General features: G+C 42.4%; 1 protein-coding gene across 1 annotated transcript in view; it reads right to left on the bottom strand.

Moving 5' to 3' along the window:
• MYRFL (myelin regulatory factor like) overlaps positions 1-15,426 on the bottom strand; it is a 79,481-nt gene that overhangs the window by 54,156 nt on the left and 9,899 nt on the right. The window contains exons 2-6 of the mRNA XM_053256231.1: positions 11,656-11,749; positions 7,871-7,930; positions 7,504-7,704; positions 5,570-5,658; positions 1,368-1,518 (exon numbers count right to left, since the gene is read on the bottom strand). Coding sequence (XP_053112206.1) covers positions 1,368-1,518; positions 5,570-5,658; positions 7,504-7,704; positions 7,871-7,930; positions 11,656-11,749 — 595 coding nt within the window. The remainder of the gene's footprint in view (positions 1-1,367; positions 1,519-5,569; positions 5,659-7,503; positions 7,705-7,870; positions 7,931-11,655; positions 11,750-15,426) is intronic.

Here is a 15,426-nt window from a genome sequence, read left to right as displayed (position 1 = left end):
ATCATGTCTTTCTGTTTGTGTAAGTAATACATCACTCCAAAGCTGACTGCCGACTGTTCATTATATAGAGTCATTTTGGCGCTTAAGGAAAGACTGAACAATGATATCTTATCACATGGCCCTCATTCCAGGCCGCCAATAAAAGGCAGCTTTTCGGGATTCTGTTCTTTCATTTGGCCATTTGAGGTTAGAAAGGTCTAATGTATAGACTTTATGAAAGATTTATATCAACTATATTGTCTTAGCAGGGTGACTAAAAAGATGCAAAAGGTTCCTTTGCGATCCACTTTCTCCAGTACATTTTTAGCACACAGAGAGTAGAAAACTGGTTCATAAATGTCAAGTTCTATCACACTTGAATTTGTACAGAGCATAATAGAAAAAGATAACAGGTTACAAACAGATTATAATAAATGAATATGAGGCTTGAAGTATCTGTACATTCAAAGTTTGTTTCTTTATATATAGGGATAATCATTTTTGCTACTGAAAGCAAAAATTATCCAATGTTGCATGAGGGGAACTGCCCTCTCCTACTGTTTATACCTCAGCAACTGGTATTCGGAAATATTTCTGAACTTGGTGGTTCAGACTCAAGGCTGAATGCCTCTCCCTGAAGTTAGTGTACATATAATGCAATGGTATACTGCTTTAAAGGGAAAATGGACTTCCCACTTACCTAAAAATCAACAACCAAGTGAACTCTTTTATTGATTATAACAAAGCTGCAAGGTTTACCAAGTACTAAATTGTTCCTGATAGTGACATATTGGGTTAAATAACAATAATAATCCGAGTAAAAAGTTAAATTATCACCCTGAAGGCAAATATTTAAAAAACACATTTTGGAAATCTTAAGTTGCCTGATCTTTGTCATTTTAGTATTGTATATAATTTAAATAATACAGGGAATTTGATTCTTTCTCTATCTGTGACAGCAGAAATTAAAACTTAAACAAAATGAGAAACCTTAAATGAGCTTGGGGACCATTATCTCCACATTACACTATATCCTTGCACTAATGCAACAGCATTAAGCTAGTGCAATGCTAATCTGGACAGAGGTCAGAATCAGGTTGCATCTTTTGCAAGATCGAGCTGTTTCATGCTTCATTTTGGCTTTCTCCAAAGGCCCGAGAAAAGTGTATCTTTGTGATAATTATTCTGTCAGATCATGGGCCCCCATCACAGGTGTACAATTCCCATGATTCTTGAGGAACAAGCAAACAATAACAATCTGATTTTCATATGCAATACAAACACGCTTATCCTCATTCTTAAGAAAGCATCTTGTGCTGTTTATTTCTGGATCCTTTCATGCCAACCTGAGCATCACAACAAAGGAAATAAGCGTGACAAGCACTTACAGTTTTTCATAATTGTGGTTAAACAGGCTGCTCCAGGGAGATACTCGATACGGTTGCCATGCTAGGGACTGGCTACATTTTTCAACAGATGCTGCATTCTGTCCATCACTGTCATATTCTTGCATTTCAGAAGAAGAATCCTTAACAATCACTGCAAGGAGACCAGGGAAACCGTTTACTTGTCAAACAGGTGGCACCGTATTGTTGGATGGGGCCTGGCTGGAAGCACAGTGCCATCACTTGCCACATACTGTGCCATGGGGGCAGCCTGACTGCTGCTCCCGGGATCAGAATGTTTGATGTGCAACTAAAAGCAATGCTTTGGTGGCCCTTCACCTGCTTTGTGTGTCACATAGGAATGAATGTCATTAAAATGGGAAAGTATTCAGAAGAAAATTAATTAAATGCACACCGCTGTCAAGGTAGATTTTACATTCAAGTTAGGTATAGGGCGTATTCAGACATCATATTGTACCTGCAGTCAGATGTCTGTACACACTTATGTAATCACGTACATGTTTTTGTGAATAAGTATACCTGCATTCATTTAAAAAGTAAACCTGAGAAGAGGTCCTCAAATGCATGGAACAGATTGGAAGTGTTCTGTTCTACCTGTGTTCAACATCATGTGTAGATAAATGTACCTGTGTTCAGATCCGTTCCGGTATACACTGTATGTGTCTTGAACATTACGGGTTAATAGAGCTACAGACTCAAAATCGGGGATGCCATTCCAAATTGGGAAGAAACAGGTTTCACACAAACATTCAAAATCCCACCCTTGAGTATGAGACCCTTATAGATATTCAAGAAGGGTAAAACCAACATACACTGAGGTGGAGCAGCAGTACAGTGATGGCTCCATCCTGACCTTTGTGCATTCATTAAAACACCTGTAGAGAACCTTCACCTTTTCAGGTTCCCAATCATAATGAAAGAACTATCTGCCAGTGACAACACCAGAGAAAATCGGGGGTGGGGGGGTGGGGGGAGAGCACACAAGGGACAAAGAGCATTTTTAGGAGCAGGGACAAGCTTCATACCACATGTCAAATGTCTTAAAAAGAAATAACAGTGTATTTCACACTAACACACACACCCCATCCTAAACAATTTTCCTCTGCAGCAGGTCCTGTTGATTTTTATGATACTAACTTTCAAGCAAGTAGGCTTAGGATTGCAGCCTTATTTTTACTCTAACTTCCAATTAATAATTCAACATTGGGTCCAGCAATTGGGAGGGGGGTGAGCCCCTTTGCTTTGCACATACAGCTGGACATGCAGATGTTATAAAGAACACACATTCATCGCCGGGGAGGCAGAGCCACTCGCACACAACAATGCCGCTCCCACCTCATGTGTTCATTTTTACTCCTTTTGAATATCTAAAAGGGGCTGTGATCCAGATTAAATGCAAACCACCCAAAGTATTGGGCACCCCCCCCGTAACACAGCCCCCCTCTAAAAACAACAGGATGCGCATCTTTTGCCATAAACACACAGCCATCTTTAATGGTTTATAACAAATAGTCACTCAGTGTGCAGACCCAGTGAAGTGGATAGAAATATGGGTGCTCCTGAGGCACAATCACATGTGACTTAAAACACAGAAGAGAGGGAGATGGACCATCCCTTGCCCTCCCTAAATGGCACTCCTGATTAACACAGAGCAAATGTACACATCAGATGTGAAAGAGGCCTAGAACACACTTCTCACTTTAAATCCTAAAGCTAATCTTGCCCACCTTATGTGATCTCCAAGTGAAGACAGACCTTCGTAGTTAATTGGTATTGGACTGTTGCTGTTGTGTATAGCTTTTGCTCAAGTACAGGTGTCATTTGGGAAAGAGGATGCAGCATTCTGCTAAAATGTGAAAACAGCCCTAAGGGCCTCAACTCTTCAGAACTAGAGAGCAACCACTGAATAATGCTTCAGCATCAGAAGTGTGTCTGACCTCTGGGCACATTACGGTAAAATAGGTCAGAGTTCCACAGTGATCCCAGCCAGCTTTACAGGCTTACGGCATTTCAGAAAGGGTGGGGCTGGGGGCTGAATGCTTTGTCAGATAAAAGGAGTGCGGTCAGGACTATAACTAATACCTCTTTGAGCTGCAAAGCTAAAAGGCTTTGCATGGCCCAAGGCAACACAGGACAAGAAAGAGAGTACAACACCACAGCATAATTGCAGCTCAAAGGTACAGAGAGATGGGCAAGCACTGCAATTACTTGAACATTCATAAAGGAATTCACTTCTTGCTCTCCTTTTGTGTTCATTAGACACCCGCGTGGGGTGCAGGGATCTGACTCACCAGTATTTCCCAGAAACTGCACTTTAAATCCATGCATGTTTTTAAGGTGGGAGAAAGGGCTCTAGGGGCTCAGGACAGGATAAACATTTTTTTCAGGTGAGTTTTATATCTGCGAATTGAATGGGCAAATCATAAAGTTACAATCTAGAGTCTTTTAATAACTGTGTAAAGGAGTTTATCACAATCATAGATACAGTGGAATAAACAAAGAAAGGTTCCAAGAACTAGTAATTCTTCAAAGTAAAAATTGTAGAACACATACGGAATTGAATTATGGAACACTATATAATGAAGCAAATCCATATTATTCACTTCAGAGAAGGAAGTGGGGGATGCAACCAAGAAAGGGCTTTTGAAGAAAGCAAAAACCTTTGCCATTAGCCACCTAATGGCGCAGTGGGGAAATGACTTGACTAGCAAGCCAGAGGTTGCCAGTTCGAATCCTTGCTGGTATGTTTCCCAGACTATGGGAAGCACCTATATTGGACAGCAGCGATATACTGCCTGAGAGACGGCAATGGCAAACCCCTCCTGTATTCTACCAAAGACAACCACAGGGCTCTGTGGTCACCAGGAGTCGACACCAACTTGACAGCGTTTAAAACCTTTATTACTGGAATCATCAGGTGGCATTTTATGATGAAAGTCCGCCAATCGGGGCAGAGCGATTTCTAGCCCCTTCTGCCATTCCCCTTCTGGAATTCACACATACTACAGCTGGCCAGGTCAACATTCCGCAGTATTCAAGGTGCTGCACTGACTCCTCACAGTACAAGGTTCTGGGCCTTATTGAGGATGCTCATGACTTTGGCTCTTCAAATCCTGGCATTTCTCGGCATATAACTGCTGCCTCCCATTGTGATGTCTAATGTTAACTAGGTGCTTTACTGTTTCTGGATTCAGGTTTTTCACTGCTCGTTAGAGTACAGCTCGATTTATAAAGGTAAAGTTGTGCCGTCAAGTGGGTGTCGACTCCTGGCGACCACAGAGCCCTGTGGTTGTCTTTGGTAGAATGCAGGAGGGGTTTACCATTGCCATCTCCTGCACAGTATGAGATGATGCCTTTCAGCATCTTCCTAGATCACTGCTGCCCAATATAGGTGTTTCCCATAGTCTGGGAAGCATACCAGTGGGGATTTGAACCGGCAACCTCTGGCTTGCTAGTCAAGTCATTTCCCCACTGTGCCATTATGTGGCTGTAACCCGATTTATACCCAGGGTTTAAAAAATCCACTTTTTGTATCGGGTTTTTTCGATAGTGTTGAGTTTGCAGTAAAGCCTTGCAGATAACTCACGTTAAAGCCTGCTGTATGGACTAGAGAAACTCCCTGGCCTGTCGATCTGCGCTGACCTCACAAACACAAGCTGAAACCTTGGAGTGAGAGAGAATGAAGCATCCCCTTCCCCCACTACTTCTCCACTGCAAATTGCCCAAGGGCACTTTGGAGTACAAGTGGTTTTGTTCTGAATTATATAATGGCACAAATCAAGGGCAAATGACTTGTTGTAATGGGCTAGCATTTGGTGCCTCAGATTAATATAGGGCTCAATTTTCTGCACACACATGCATGTACACACGCGTGCACACTTGTGTGCCCATGCACATGCTTGCAGTTCAAATCTGTTGCTGGTTTACATCTTGAGACAATAGGAAAAGTTATAAATCAAAATTAGACCTACAAATAAGTCTTGTCATACAAGCAACCACAGGCCTGGAGCACATTGGTGAGATAGACGGACAGGTACAATATATGCTTCCTCTAGGCACAGTTCTCTGAGCTGACCAGGTGAGGGTTCCTTTCCAACCTCACTATTCCATTATTGATAAAGGAGAATCAGACCACACCCTGCAAGGTATGTTGAAGCCTGTGGATTTTCACAGGTTTCACTTACTTTGTCCAACACTGCCATTCCAGGTGAGAAATTCTAGCGGATCCTCCAACACTTCAGAGTGCTTTCTCTTTTTAGACATCAGGGAAATGCTAGGAAAAGTTAATAATAATATCAGTCATTAAAACACTAAAACAATGTTACAGGCAAAGATCATATGATTCAAAACAAGCCTAATTCCTTCTAAAAGGAATTGACTTCTCCTTTTTCAGAATTAAATATACTACCAATAGCTCTTTCTACATGAACTGACCCAATGACCATATAGAAATGCAACCAATAGCACTTGTGTTGGGCACGGCACCTGCCTTGCAGAGGCGTAACTAGGGAAAACGGCGCCCGGGGCAAGCACTGAAATGGCGCCCCCCCGCACCCCCCAACATACTACATTATACTTAGGTTTTTCCTCACAAGCGCCTACCGCCGCCGCCAAGCCAGGCCACTGACTGGCTGCCAGGCGCCAGCAAAGCAATGGGGGGGCGCAGGTGGCGCGGAAGGGACCGCTTGTGGGGGAGGGGGCGCCAACGCGCTCCCTTGACTGCTGCAGCGCTGCTGCACTGAGCAGGAAACATTTGTATTAACAAAAAAAATTTAAAAAATTTTTAAAAAAATTGTAATGGCAGCGCCCCCCACGTGACCAGAAAAGATGGCGCCCGGGGCACGTGCCCCCCCCTGCCCCCCCTATAGTTATGCCTCTGCTGCCTTGATAGCCTGTCAGCCGGGGCTCAGCAAAAAATGTTACTGTCCAAGAAATCAAGAGTGATGCACAACACATTTGTGTTCCCTGAAGGAGGTGTTGGGTTTTTTTAAAGGATGTTTGTACCTATGCTTGTGTACATAAATACTTCTATTGCCCTCTTAAAAGGGAAAAAATACTGCAACTATCTCCCTCACAACAGCAAAGTTGCATGACTTCACAATCTCATTTTTAAAAAATCAGTTTTTCTCCCCGCCTCCCAAACTGTTTGCAGATAAAGATCCTTTCCAGAAAAAAACATTAATCTTAAAAGTTCCCAGGTTTTTCAGGGGGGTAGTGTACAGTATATAAAATTTATTAGATCTGAAGCTGTTTGCCTTTTGATTAATTTATTATTAATTTTCCTTTGTAACCACTTTGGAAACTTCTGTTGAAAAGTGATATATGAGTGGTGGTGGTGGTGTCTCACTTGTGTTGTCATTTATTTTATTTATTTTTTTCAATATTGTGAGCTCTTTTGGAACAGGGAATCATCTTTTTATTCATTTTGCTATGTAATCTGTTGGAAATGTTTTTGTTGAAAAGCAGTACATAAGGAAAACAAAGCAAGCAGGTTTTTCCAATGCAGCCAATGCTCTCTCTCTCCCCACTGCCCTTCTGCATTATATGTGTACAAGTATAAAGTTACCAAAACTCAACAAGGGTTCATGCCACAGTACAGTCATGCTCAAGGAGTAAGCCATCCCATTTCTCTGCATCAAACAATCATCTATGCACAGCAAAAATTCCTGCCACCCACCCAATATAGACCCCTAATGGAGAAAATAACTACTTGTTTAAACTAAATAAAATTCTACAACCTGGAGCACAATAGCTCCATTAAAAAACAAGAAGTTTTAAATCTTGAAAAAAGGGATGAAAGGAAGAAAAAGCCACGCGGCCTCTTAAACATTTAAATACTGCCACCCTGTGGGGAGATGTAAATCCTGCTTTGCATAAATTAATTTCATGCATCTGCTGAAATAGGCTCTTCTCTTCAAAGTCTCATGCCACAATAAGTTAGCAGGTCTTTATGCTGCCTATAGCACATTTTGTTTGTCTGCTACTTCCAAACATAGTCATGCTTCTGGAATTTAAATCCTAATCAATTTTCTGCAGGTTTGTCGTCGTTTCTAATGTGCCAGTAATCCCACCTACAGCTTCTTTCTGTGAATTATTAGTAGCATAAATTATAAATTACTTAGGGTTGAGAGAGAGTGATGGGCAAGCATAATTCAAACCCAGGCCATTGGAAGGCATAGAATGATTCCAGGGAGTTACAACAGTGCTGGTCTTCAGACTGTCATCTTGGTATGGCCCACAGACATGTCCACTGGAGCTCATCTTGGGTGAAGTCTCAAGTCTCAAGTCGCAAGGAGACCTATTGGCAGGGCCATTAGAAGGGAAAGAAGATGGAGGTCGCAGTCCAGTGGAGCAGGAAGTACTGTAATAGGTGGCTGAAGTGAGAGAAATAAAAGATGTGTTATCCCAGGTTGATACTTAATATGAACATGAAACACAAAACAACATGCTAATAAATGAGGACGTCATGAAACCAACCTTTGGATTGTGGTGGTGAATATGGCTCTGATCCTGAATCTGGTGGGGAGTCCAGCAGCTGACTTTGCCTGAAATTGGAATCAGGAGAGAAGGAAAACTGGCTGCTGATTGTGAAATGTTTAGCTCTTTAATGTTTTAGTGGTTTGTTTTAATTGGAAACCGCCCTGAGCCATTTTGGAAGGGCGGTATATAAATCAATCAATCAATCAATCAATCAAATAAATAAATAAGTTTCTCGGTGTAACAAGAAGCTATAATTCACAACCACATGAAGAGCTTTTAATACAGACATGCATGACCATCAGCCGTTAAGGGTAACTGGAAGGGTAACTAACCCTAGAAGGGTAACTGGAAGATGAGCTGTGGGGTAAGGAGTTTTTATCTGGTTTCTACGCTCCTTCTGGGTGGGAAAAGGGTCTAGCTGAGGCTTTTCTGTGCTCTTTTCCTCCTCTTTGCAGCCTGTTTGTTATCAGGGGATGAGCTCACTCTAATTGTGCTTTGATATTCTGCACTTGGCCAAATTGCTCGATTGGTGGGGGTTGGGAGCCACACCCATTAGGCTTCTGATCTCCTGGCCCTTATTAGGGTGGGCAGCAGCCAGCAGCACAGTCACTGGTGCAGGCTGCCACTGAAACCAGCCGCCAAAGGGGACCGGCCTTTGGTGGCAGCCTTCGGGGTTGGGACTGAGGGCTGGGGCCAACTTATTATCTTGGGTAACTGGAAGGAAGACTCTTGCTCACTTCATTGTTGCCTAGTACTTAGGCCTGGTACAGGTCTGTGTTTTTGGTTGATGGGGAGGTGGGGGATGACCCTGGGGCAGCTATACCAGTGCTGGTGGGGAATCAACGAAGATATGGCATTGGCAGGCCAGCAGGCCATTATAGGGGAAGGGAATTCAGAAATCTAATTGCTGTTTCTCCTTCCAGCAGGCCTACCACCTCTTTGATTCTGGAGAGCAATGCCACCCACCCACAGAACCTCCCCTAATTATTGTGTAATGCCAGGTTGGTTCAAAATACATCTGAGATGGTCCATGACTTGATTATGGATGAATGAGCTGACCTGGTATGTATTATGGAGATCCGGTCGGGAGAGGCTAGTGGTCCAGTTTGGTCCCAGCTTCTCCCAGAGGGTTACTCCATGGCAGAAGAGGTGAGAGGATGTGAGTGGGGAGGTGGGGTGGCTGTGGTCTGTAAGAATACAATCTCCCTTACCAGAATCCCTGTCAGGGATTTGGCCTATACTGAATGTGTGTACCTAAGTCTAGAGACGAGGGATAGACTTGGACTTCTTATGGTGTACCGATCACCCCACTACCCAGTGGAGTCCCAAACTGAGCTGATGGACCTGGTTGCTGAGTTGGCATTGGAGTCACCCAGGTTGTTGTTGGTGGGGGACTTTAATGTTCATTTTGGGACCAGGTTGTTGGGAGTGGCTCAAGAGTTCATAGTGACCATGACAACCGTGGGCCTATCTCAACTGGTCTCTGGTCCGATACGTGATGCTGGTCACACACTTGATTTGGTCTTTTGCTCTGATCAGAGTGGTGTTCCATGGGTGGGAACTCCTGTCATCTCCCCATTGTCATGGATGGGTAACCATCTGGTTAACGTAGAACTTACAGCCGCAACCCATCTCTGCAGGGGTGAAGGACCTATTAGGTTGGTCCACCCGAGGAGGTTATTGGATCCAATAGGATTCCAAGAAGCCTTGGAAGGGTTTAGGGCTGGCTCTGCTAAAGATTCTGTCGATGCTCTGGTACAAAGATGGAATAATGAACTCACTAGAGCAATAGACACAATAGATCCTAAGCGTCCTCTCTGACTTGCTTTAAAGACAGCCCTGTGGTATTTGGATGAGTTACGGGAGCTGAAGTGGTGAGGTAGATGATTAGAGCACAGGTAGAGAAAGACATGGCACAAGTCTGATCAGGCACAACACAGAGCATATTTGAAGTCTTATGCTCTGGCAGTGCGGGCAGCAAAGAATCAGTTCTTTTCTGCCCGTACTGCTTCTACAAATTCACATCCAGCTGAGTTGTCTAGGGTTGTGAGGGGACTAGTATGTATTCCCTCCACCTTGAATTCAAACTTGGAATCATCAGTCATTTGCTGTAACATTTTAAATGACTTTTTTGCAGATAAAATATCTCATATTCGGCCAAGCTGGATTCCACACTTACTGCAGAGTCTATTGTGGAAGTGTCCAGCAACTCCTCTTATGGGATTAGATTGGATAATTTTCAGTTTGTGACTCCTGAGGAAGTGGACAAACTGTTTCGGTCTGTGCATCCTACAACCTGTTCTCTTGACCTTTGCCCAACTTGGCTTATCGCATCAGATAATCATATTATCAGGGAGGATCTGGTTAATCTGGCTTCTCTGAGAGGGGCAGGATGCCTTCTTGTCTTAAGGAGGCTATTATTAGGCCACTTTTGAAGAAAACTACACTGGATCCCTCAGAGTTAGCTAATTACAGACCTGTTTCTAATATTCCATGGTTGGGCAAGGTAACTGAGTCGGTGGTGGCCTCTCAGCTCCAGGCAGTTTGGGTGATGCAGATTATCTAGATAGAGGTAAATTTCTAGAGGTGAGTGGCCTTAAAACAGTTGTAGGTAACCTCCAGACTTGACTACTGTAATGCACTCTATGTGGGGCTGCCCAGAAGCTACAATTGGTACAGAATGTGGCAGCCAGACTGGTCTCTGGGACAACATGAAGGTACCATATAACACCGGTTTTAAAAGAACTGCACTGGCTGCCATTATGTTTCTGGGTAATTACAAAGTGCTGGTAATTACCTATAAAGCCCTTAATGGCTTGGATCCAGGCTATTTGAGAGTGCCTCTTTTGTCATGAACCCTGCCACCTGTTACCATCTTCTTGGTTATGGTTGCCACCAGCTCGTTTGGTGGTGACCCAGGACTGGGCTTTCTCTGTGGCTGCACCAGGTCTTTGGAATATGCTCCCTGCTGAAGAAAGAGCATTTCCTTCTCTGTTTGTTTTCAGGAAGACCCTCAAGACTCTCCTGTTTTCTCAGGCTTTTAATTAGAATTAATTTTAATAATTCTAAAAGCTTGTTTTAATAACTATTATATTCTATTTTTATTGTGTCATGTATTTTAATCTGTGACTTCTAAATATTTTATATTTTGTACACTACTTAAAGAAGTACGTAGGTGGTATAAAAATATAAATAAATAAAATCTTATTCTGGGTGGATGCCAGTAGGTCCAATAAATGGGCAGACTAGCACATTTCCAAGAATCAGACAGAAATTATAAACACTGCACAGTTATTAAGAATCAACCATTTCATGACAAATTTAAGGTGAGAACAATGTTTATATTATTTCCTTCTTGCTCCAGACTTATTTTAATAGTACTTTCAATTAATCTCAGCCAAGTCACAAGAGTTTAATGAGTTATCAGATCTGCACTGCCTGTTGAGAAGCAAGATGTAATTTTAAACTGTAACACCCCAGCATCCCATGAAACAGAAGCTCTGAACAAATGATACCTTCCCTATCCCCTACAACTCTTACATCAATCTTGATATTTTTAGCACAATTTTGTCCCCTTTACTAAATATTGTAAAGGAAAATCCCATTGTAGCGATTTGGCTCGATGTCAAAAAAACTCAACTGCTGTTCACATAACTCATACTTAAAAGGGGAACATTCTCTAAAGCACCGATCTTAAATGTATCCTATTTCAGGTATGGGATTGTAATAAAATAGCTGAAACAAAAGAAAACTGCTGAGGAGAATGGTATGTACAGCTTTTCATACTTACAGTGTTCCAAGTAACTCAAGGTCGCTCCCTAGGAATTCTTCCAAAACAGTTGTGTCCACCATTGCATTCTCCAGTGCCCTGTTAACGTCTTGCCCTTCAGATTAAAAATTGAAAATTCAGTCTGCAATGTCTCACATAATTCCTGCCCTTCAGATTCCAGTTTGAGGTTGAAAATGCTATGAAGCATTCTTCCATTTGAATGTTGGGTATCCATAGAATTCTGGATTCAAAGAGCCAAGGAAAATTGGCAGCATATGGCAAAGAAAAAGCTATGGAAATTTTGTCAGGAAAAATCTCATGACCTTCTCTTTATCAGATCCAGACAACCCTGCAAGCCCACTACTGATCTCCTCTAGCTTCCCAGACAAAAGCTCTTCTTTTACTGCACATTATTTCTCTCCCTCACTCAGCCCCATTTCCCTGCACATTTTCCTCCACAACTTGCAAGAGCCCAGTTGCTTTTCCTTCTCATCCTCTCACATATTTCCCCAAGCCATTTGTATACTATAATCACCCAAGCTGAACAACTCTCACCCTCGAGTTCTTCCCTCATAAGCCCACACGCTTGTGTGACCCAGAAAGCGTCTTCAGACAGGTCATCTTTGCACTCCACAAGTCCCCGACTGCATTCTGTCAATGCCTCTTCTCGACCCAATCTCCATGCTCCTGAGTTCAACACAACCTCTTGCACACTCTGCTCATCTGACAGACAAAAGGAAGCACTACTTCATACCGCACATAATTAGTCCATTTAATTTATTACTACTGGATGTGGTCATTTCCCCCAGCATGGATAGCTTTAAAGGGGGCTTGGACAAATTCATGGAGAACAAGTCTGTCCATGGCTTTTAGTCTGGATGGCTATAGGCTACCTCCAGGTTCAGAGTTAGGATGAGTCTGAATAGCAGTTGCAGGGGACAAATGGCAGGAGGGACATGCCTTCATGTCCGGCTTGTGAGCTTCCAGAGGCTTATCGTTGGCCATTGTGTGGGAAACAGGATGCTGGACTAGATAGGCCTTGGGCCTAATCCAGCAGGGCTCTGCTTGTGTTCTTATGCTTGAGCTTCACTTTCAGCCCTCAAGACCCAAGTGATAAGCTGGCTCTCCCTTTTCTGGGTTCTGTTATAATCTGCATCAAACAGTATCAATGCTTTTGTGTTTGCACCTCAGGATAGTGCAGACTATATCCCCGAATGATAAAATGTGGGGAGGCGTGTGTGTGTGTCCAACGAGATGCAGAAGATTATGACTGTTGACCGATCCTTTTCTGGGCAGTGTCCAAATTTTGGCATTGTATGGCTAGGTAAGTTTGGCTATGCAATTCATTAAGCACATTTAGGAGGCAAACTATGGTTTTTTATACGTTTATTTGTTTATTTATTTATTTATTTAATTTGGAGCTGCTTGCTGATTATCTTTGGTTTTCTTTTTTGCTGTCACTCTTTGTTTTTTAAAACAAGCAAATAAATCTATTGGTTTATTGTTAAGGTTAATTAATATTGGTTAATTGTTGGGGGGCCGATTTGTTGTTGGGGGCCTGATGCAGAGGCGTAACTAGGGAAAACGGTGCCCGGGGCAAGCACTGAAATTGCGCCCCCCCCGCCGCGCTCCTTCCCCCCGGCCGCCCCCGGAAATATGGAAATGTGTCACAGCCATAGTCAAATGTGGGTTGTGTGCTGCATCCGTGCAAGTATACTGGGACAGGAAAAAGGAAACATGAGGCTACAAGGCTCTTTAGAAATATATATTTTAAAGAAATGTCTTGCATACCAACAGCCTAAGTTTGCAGTCCTCATGGCCAGAAAATAAATGCTTTTAAACATAGTAATAGGTTTTGTGTCCCAAAATGGAAAAGACAAGACAGGTATTCTAGTCTTTTCCATCATAGATATTCTAGTCTATTCAAGATTTATGCTTATATTATAATAGAGACTTAAATTATAATAGACATATATTCTAGTCTATCATAGATATTCTATGTTTATTAATTCTATAATAATGTCTATTTGTAGCACACTTTACGTTGGTTGTATTCCTGGGAAACTCAATAGCCACATTCAGCCACCATTATTTGAGCCCTGATCTCCTCCTCTTTCTGCTTCCCTATCATACACAGTCTTAATAAATAACCTCCTGGTTTAATTAAATCACCGTTTGCCTATGCACCTGAACAGCAAAACTGAGGTTTGGGCCCTTCATATACCAGAATTGCAAACCACACTGTGTGATCCTAGTTTGGAGGGCTTACTCAGCAGTTTATTGGATGTAAGCTGTGAATGTGAATGCATCCAATTGGATTGAACGTAAGGGCAAGTTATGGTTTGATTACGTAGGAAGCTGTCTACAGAGTCAGATATTGGTCCACCTAGCTCACTATTGCCCACACTGACTGGCAGCAGCTCTCCAAGGTTTCAGGCAGGAGTTTCTCCCAGCCCTACCTGGAGGTAGGGATTGAACCTGGGATCGTCTGCATGTTATTTGCAATTACATCTGACTTGCTTGAAATAAAAACACAGGCAAATCAAAAAGATCATGAATAAGTAGGGGTGAGATTTTTCTTTGTTTTAAAAAAGCCTTCCCAATTTCCTCTTATTTTTAAAACTCTCTCAAAGGAAAATATAAGTTTTATATGTAAAACAAAATACACATTGAATGAAAAACCGTGATTAACTTTTTAAAAACTATTAAGTATGTAATTAGAAGGATTCCATTACATTAAGATACCAATTTCTTTAAAGCCAGAAATAATACCTACTGAAACTTATTTAAACAAGGAGAGAAAAAGGCATGTTATCTTCCCTAACAAAGATTAAAATCAATTTAATTGGTTCTCCACTGCCTTGACATGATTCTCGCTGTGAGTCAAGCAACCAAAAAGGGAAATTAATATCGCAGCTGTTAATCAAGTGATATTTGTGCACTCTATCTTATTAAAGCTACAGGGGCAGAAAGAAAAACTTCCCATTGCTACTTTTTGGACCAATTTGTTCACACTGTATTAAATGGGATTTCCCGCCCCCCCTTCAAAAATATAGATGCTGTACTTATGTTTTGGAGACAGAACATCTACAATATGCACCAAATGAACAAGGCTGAAAATGTTGTAGACTGTATGTTGCTAATAAAAATCTGCTATAAAGAATAAACCTAGTATTAATCCAGACAGACTGAACATTATTCAAAAATTATATTAATGAGTTCCAAATTAAATTTGCCACCCCACGCCCCATGCTAAGGGATGATCCAGAAGTTGTAATTATTAGCAGAGCTGCAAAGATCTTGTGTACTAGTCTACTAGTTTCCTTTTGCAATCCCACCTCTGCAAAAGGAAACTCATGCATGCAAGCCAGGAGAGCGACTTGTGGCTCCACTTGCATTGCATGAGTTTTCTTTTGCAGAGGTGGGATTGCAAAAGGAAACTCGGGCAATACAAGTGGAGCCACAAGTCGCTCTCCTGGCTTGCATTGCGTGAGTTTCCTTTTGCAATCCCACCGGGACTCACACATTGCAAGCCAGAAACACATTGCAAGCCAGAAACACATTGCAAGCCAGAAACACATTGCAAGCCAGAAACTCACACAATGCAAGCCAGGAGAGCGCCACTGGCTCCACTTGCAGGCAGCTACCCTCGGTTTAGGGGTGGGGGGGTGAAGCCTGCTATGCAAAGCACAGAAGAGCTAAAAGGAGGACGTTATGCAAGGGAGTAGGGGCATTCTCTCACACACAACACACACAGGGGAGAGAGAGAGATTTGAGCAATGAAACTTACTT

The sequence above is a fragment of the Hemicordylus capensis genome, chromosome 5 (genome assembly GCF_027244095.1).
Source record: "Hemicordylus capensis ecotype Gifberg chromosome 5, rHemCap1.1.pri, whole genome shotgun sequence".
Taxonomy (NCBI): Eukaryota; Metazoa; Chordata; class Lepidosauria; order Squamata; family Cordylidae; genus Hemicordylus; species Hemicordylus capensis.
This window is presented reverse-complemented; position numbering and strand designations above follow the sequence as displayed.